At 38.8% G+C, this 6031-nt stretch overlaps 2 protein-coding genes and 1 long non-coding RNA gene across 4 annotated transcripts in view; 2 read left to right on the plus strand and 1 right to left on the minus strand.

Annotated features, from left to right (window-relative positions):
- Window positions 1-6031, minus strand: part of LOC116693511 (uncharacterized) — an 11200-nt gene that overhangs the window by 1310 nt on the left and 3859 nt on the right. The window lies entirely within an intron of this gene.
- LOC116693475 (C-C motif chemokine 3-like) lies at window positions 2001-3540 on the plus strand. Its single transcript, XM_032522478.1, has 3 exons — window positions 2001-2247; window positions 2891-3008; window positions 3166-3540. The coding sequence occupies exons 1-3, from the start codon at window positions 2112-2114 to the stop codon at window positions 3248-3250; spliced, it is 339 nt and encodes a 112-aa protein (XP_032378369.1). The 5' UTR covers window positions 2001-2111; the 3' UTR covers window positions 3251-3540.
- LOC116693392 (VPS9 domain-containing protein 1) overlaps window positions 5266-6031 on the plus strand; it is a 37403-nt gene continuing 36637 nt past the window's right edge. For both annotated transcript variants that reach the window (XM_032522335.1, XM_032522334.1), the window contains exons 1-2: window positions 5266-5417; window positions 5750-5825. In XM_032522335.1, the coding sequence (XP_032378226.1) occupies window positions 5331-5417; window positions 5750-5825 (163 nt within the window). In that variant the 5' untranslated portion in view covers window positions 5266-5330. The remainder of the gene's footprint in view (window positions 5418-5749; window positions 5826-6031) is intronic.

Below are 6031 nucleotides of genomic sequence, written 5' to 3' on the forward strand. Positions count from 1 at the left end.
TATATATATATATATATATATATATATATATATATATATATATATATATTTACTTATTTGACCAAACATATTTGAATGTTTTTCAACAAATCTAAGCAAATTTAACTCATGTCTGCATTCAGAAGATCTGCAGACATTCTGTCAGTCAGCACTCCCCTGCACATAGTTACACCACAAGCTGTGTGTTGTGATAAGATCAGTGAGGTTTTAATGTGACTTGCAAACTTATTACAACTCACTTATAATACCTTGGTTCACATGTGAAATGCTATGTTTGTATCATAACCATCTATTCTTTGTGCCTTTGTGTGACCACACTTTAATACGCCTCGAATCAGCTCAACCTCTGTCTGTCCTGATAGCATCAGGAGCGGCTGCTGATCTGTGGTGCAATGAGCAACTTTATCAGATTGTCCCCTGATTTACTGCAGGCAGCGGAGCAACAACACCATCCTGACCTGGTACGGAAAAGGTGGTGACATCTTTATATGGAGTTTTATTTTCTTGATCTTGTCAATAGTTTGACTATTCTGACTTCATGATTACATTATATTTGCTTGGTTCAGAAACACAGAATGTTGCATGACCTAATATTTTGTAGGTCTGTACAACCTTTAGTGCTTTATTGAACACACATTTCTTTGTTTTTCTAAACTTGAGAGGACCCTTGTTGATATGACCCTAGTGTTGCATTGCTAGACCTTACTCCACAGCGCCGCGGAGGAAGGTCTGCCTAGTCCACACAGCATTCCTGGATGGAAGAACAACGTGCTCTGGTTTAATGGCATTTCTTTAAACCAATCACAATCCTCTTGGGTGGTGCCGCTGCAAAATCTCCTCGAGAAGGAACTTGTTTGGTACAGCATGTCGTTCAATAGTTGGTTTAGTCGTGTGAGAGAAAACTCAGATTGGACAAAGCCCAAGGCAATGGATATCCGGACTAAAGGGGGGAAATCGGAAGTGATGTATAACATAATTCCAACCCCTAGCTGTACCTAATGGCACTTCACTAACCTCTCAAATTTATTATTTATTTTATTGGACTGATATTATGCAGGGCTGAACATTAAATCCAACCACACAGTATATTTTTATGTATGATTTATTAGTATATAAGTTAGTCCATAAATCAAATGTTCTCATACATAAGTATTTTTTACACATCTCAGACGCTATACCAGTTGAATGTATATCAGAACTCAGAATCAGAATTCCACTATAAGTACACTTAAATGGAATTTGCCTTGTATCTCTCACCCAATGCCACTTTCTGGTCACTCTCGGGTCCTAAAATGGCTTTGGTTTTATTCTTGCCTATTAACTGTCAAAACATACATACATATATACATACATACTAACATACATACATACATACATACATACATACATACATACATACATACATACATACATACATACATACTAACATACATACATGCATACATACATTCAGTGCCTTGCGAAAGTATTGGGCCCCCTTGAACTTTTCAACCTTTTGACACATTTCAGGCTTCAAACATGAAGATATAAGATTTTTATTTTTTGTGAAGAATCACCAACAAGTGGGACACAATTGTGAAGTGGAACGAAATCTATTGGATATTTTAAACTTTTTGAGCAAATTAAAAATTGAAAAGTGTATGCAACTCTCTCCAATCTTGAAATACTACCAATGAGTTTCTTGCCCAACACTTTGAATTGGTCAGTTCTAACCTTTACCTTAATACCATTTTTGCTGTGTGACCCCCCCCCCCCCCTTTGAAAGATGTGGGAAGAGGGGCTTTCAAAGGTTGTTTACTGATGTCCTTAGAAAAAAACTAAAACATGAGAACGCATAAATATCTGGATATCTAATCTTGCCGTCAAAATGCAGGTGTGACCCTCAGACTTCCTGTCACTGAAAATCCACTCTGGCAGTTCTTCTTTTTTTTTTAGAAGTTTACGTGACCATGAGAACATACAAGCAGCCAGGGGATGGAGACTGAGTACCCAGGGTCCTCATGTGAGGAGGTCCCAAAAAGTGGTTGTGGGGAGGGGCCCATAAGAAATGCCTTTTCAGAGGGGCCAGAATTTAGTGCTACGCCCCTATAAGCAGCTGTAGGACACCTAGTATGAGAGCAGATCCTTTCAGACAGCCTGAAGAGGATCATCCCTTCTTCACTTCTACACAGGACATCATGAAGACTCTGAGCTTCACCGTGGGACTCACGCTGCTGCTCCTCACGGTTCACCCCTGCTCTGCCATGCGTAAGTCTGTCCCTCTCCTTTTGGACCAGATTAGAGAGAGGTCTGTTTTCTGGATTAGGCTAGCAGGGATTTTATTAATTTGAAATATATACATAATATACATTAGGGCTGGGCAACAATTCAATATGATAATATTGTAACAATAACAATGGAATCATATTGTGATGAAATCATATATCAAGATATTGTGATATATAATTATGTTGTCCAAATTAATTGCAACATTTTAAGGGTTCTGAAGCACCCCTAGATTTGATAAAGTAAGTTTTCTAAGAATTGTTGTAGTCTTTCTAGTTACATAATTCAGTGTTTCCCCCATCATGGTGGTCCAAAATGATGTAAAAAAAACAGTAGGCACAGTAGAATGACGTGTAAAGGGTTCCAGGCCCCCCTAAAGCTCTGATCCTGGACTCGACCCTGTCTGCGGTGTATAGACACTAAAAGCTGCTTCTGCAGGTTTGGTTCTGACTCAGTCAGTAGTTATTGTGTGGTTTGTGTGAGGAGTCAGTGAGGTTTGAAGACCTGAGTGTGTCCTGAACACCTCTCTGTAGAACGATACACACATGCTGACCTGTTGTGTGTGGAGCTCAGTAAAGGACAGCGGCCAGTGCTAAACCATCCACGTTTTCTTTTGTCTTTCCAGCTGTTGCGATGGATGCACCTGTGTCGTGCTGCTTTCAATTCTTCACAGGAAGGGTGCCGCAGCAGCACATCATCTCCATCATCAAGACTCACAGCAGCTGTCACAGAAAGGCATTTGTGTACGTCTCTGCTTTACTTTTGTTTATGTCACTCATGTGGCCAGTTTTTGTCTGAGCACAAAGCAGAGAATGAGGAGAACAAGTACACAAACATGACTGTATATTTCAAGGAAACATGGCAGAGAAATTGTTGAAAACGTGTTTTCCTTTCCTGCAGGATCAGTGCTGCCAACGGGAGGGAAATCTGCGTGAGCCAGAATCTGCCCTGGGCAGAGAAAGCTTTCGACCAGCAAACCCTCTAGGACTGATCCTACTCAAGTCCTCATGATCAAACATCTTTAACTGCTCAACCTCCAGTCATGACAGAGCTCCGCTGATCTTTTTAGGATAATGAAAACATATTTTTCCATGAAGCTTTGCACTGTGAACTTTCATGCAGCTATTTTAAATTCACAAATTAAAAGTATTTCTGCAGCACGTTTAATACTCCGAGCTTTTTCTTTGGATTCAATGGTCCAATCTTTCAATATGAACCACAACATGTCTGCCTAAGCACAGAAAATGTGATGAATAAATGAATTCATAAACCACAGTATTTCTTTGAAGTGTGGCCTATTTTAACAACTGCTGTAATTCTTACGTTCTTTGCTTAATTGCAAATAATAATAACCTACGATGGCTATAACTTTGTCTGTGAGTGAATATCTCACAGACAAAACAATTTCAGTCCAATTATTTTCATGTTTTCTCCTATATTATCATAGGTTGTTATTGCACGTAGACTGGAAAGCATTTTTATGCTTTGCTTGAAAACTGCTACACAAATACAGTTATCTTCATTCATAATATGACATTTAACAATCACATTTGGCAGAAATGTAGATTGTTGATTCAAATAGCCACCATGTGCTAACATGCACGCAATTTCAGTCATTTTGAATATTTCGCAAAAGCCTTTTACCACCACAGGTTTATTTTTTTAGTTATTGGATCCCCATTAACTGCTCCCAGCATAACAGCTATTGTCTCTGGGCTTCACAAAAAATATTTCAACCTTTTCATGTGTCTATGAAAGTTATTGAAAGTGATGCACATACATAATACATAGTACATACACATAAAACTAAATGAAAAGTAAAGATTAATTAATAAGTCACAGGACTGGTTTATTATACAATCAGCAGTACTGCTCTGCCCATTTTAGTTAGACATTTTCTAAATAACTAGGCCAAGACGTTCTCACATCAGGGTAATTTCCCCAGAGTTCAGTTTCTGCCACATGCTTTATGCAGATGCTGCCCGAGCATCACACACATACAGATGTGTTATTGTCAGGCTACTGGTTTTTAATTAATATCTTCATTGATATCTTCATTCACAGATCATTTCATTGAAATTGTTATACAAATTAGATTTTTTATAGGATTTGACACGACAAATAATAAACTGATTGATTTGTATTATCACCCTGAATTGTGAGACACTATTCACAGTAATCAGTCTATTTCTGGACCAGTTACTCTATACAGCTTCATATTCAGCTTCATATACAGCTTTATATACAGCTTCATATACAGCTTCATATACAGCTTCATATACAGCTTCATATACTGCTTCATATACAGCTTCATGTACAGCTTCATATTCAGCTTCATATACAGCTTCATATACAGCTTCATGTACAGCTTCATATTCAGCTTCATGTACAGCTTCATATTCAGCTTCATATACAGCTTCATATACAGCTTCATGTACAGCTTCATATACAGCTTCATATACAGCTTCATATACAGCTTCATTTCGCTTCATATACAGCTTCATGTACAGCTTCATATTCAGCTTCATATACTTCTTCATATACAGCTTCATGTACAGCTTCATGTACAGCTTCATATACAGCTTTATATACAGCTTCATATTCAGCTTCATATACTGCTTCATATACACTTCATATTCAGCTTCATATACAGCTTTATATACAGCTTCATGTACAGCTTCATGTACAGCTTCATGATGCATAGCTCTCCAAAGGTACTTGAGAAAAGTTAAAAGTTCATACAAAATATATATACTATTGAAACAGCAGTATGTTTTTATGTTCACCTTGTGAAAGGGAGAGTTGTTGAAGATTTAAATATATATATATTTAAATATAAAAACTAAATATCATTGTTTTAATGACCTCTGTGTCCGGCTACTGCATGGTGACCGTTGATGAAGGAGCGCCATGACTCTGCCAGTGCAGTAGGGGGCGGTATACTCCGTTAAAGGGTTTACACTCGGCCATGACTGGCCACAAAGAAGAAGAAGAGGAAGCCGAAGAAGAAGAGGAAGAAGGAGAAGAAGAAGAAGAAGAAGAAGAAGAAGAAGAGGAGGAGGACCATGGCTGACAGTGGGGCAAAGCCCCTTCAATACGCTATGAAAATGGCGAAAGTCGCGATCCAGCTGGACGGAGAGAGCGAACACCAGGTAGGAACTACCATCGACGGTTAAAGAAAGCTAGTTCTCCACAACCTAACACCAAGGGGATGTAAACAGACGGAGGGGCGGGATGGCGAAGGCAGGTCCAGCCCCTTACTCTGCCTTTGATTGGCTGGTCTTCCTTGCTTTCATCGGTTGGATTGGTTAGGTCGACGCATTACCAGGGAGAGCCAATCAGAGGCAGAGTAGGGCGGGATCCGCCTTCGCCAGCCAAACCGTTACTGGGTTCGCTAGCTGACCTGTCATACTCACAATTCTTGTACTTAATATCAAATCAGAAACCATGTGATTATCATTGTCTACATGCTATGGTTTTTCAGCAGGAAGCTTACTGTGAATACCTCCGGACCATCAACTACATATCACGTGCACTTTTGGAAGAAGCTGAGGCACAAAGTAAGATCTGAGTAGTGACCATAGACTGTATATATGTTGATAGATAATTAACATAATTAATATATGTATAATTAATATAGGCCTACTGTCTATGGTAGTGACACATACGACGGATGGAAAACACATATACCGTACATTGAGATGCTTTAATAAATATAGATATAGTTAGATGAATAGCTAACCTCTTGATTGTTTTGAGCCCCCCC

Source organism: Etheostoma spectabile, chromosome 8 (assembly GCF_008692095.1).
Source record: "Etheostoma spectabile isolate EspeVRDwgs_2016 chromosome 8, UIUC_Espe_1.0, whole genome shotgun sequence".
NCBI lineage: Eukaryota > Metazoa > Chordata > Actinopteri > Perciformes > Percidae > Etheostoma > Etheostoma spectabile.

What these genes read in the sequence shown, in the direction of transcription:
- LOC116693475 (XM_032522478.1), top strand. Translation starts at nt 2,112, where the DNA reads ATGAGAGCAGATCCTTTCAGACAGCCTGAAGAGGATCATCCCTTCTTC. An exon ending in TCACCCCTGCTCTGCCATGC is followed by an intron (nt 2,248 to 2,890) that starts GTAAGTCTGTCC and finishes TTGTCTTTCCAG; the next exon opens with CTGTTGCGATGGATGCACCT. An exon ending in TGTCACAGAAAGGCATTTGT is followed by an intron (nt 3,009 to 3,165) that starts GTACGTCTCTGC and finishes CCTTTCCTGCAG; the next exon opens with GATCAGTGCTGCCAACGGGA.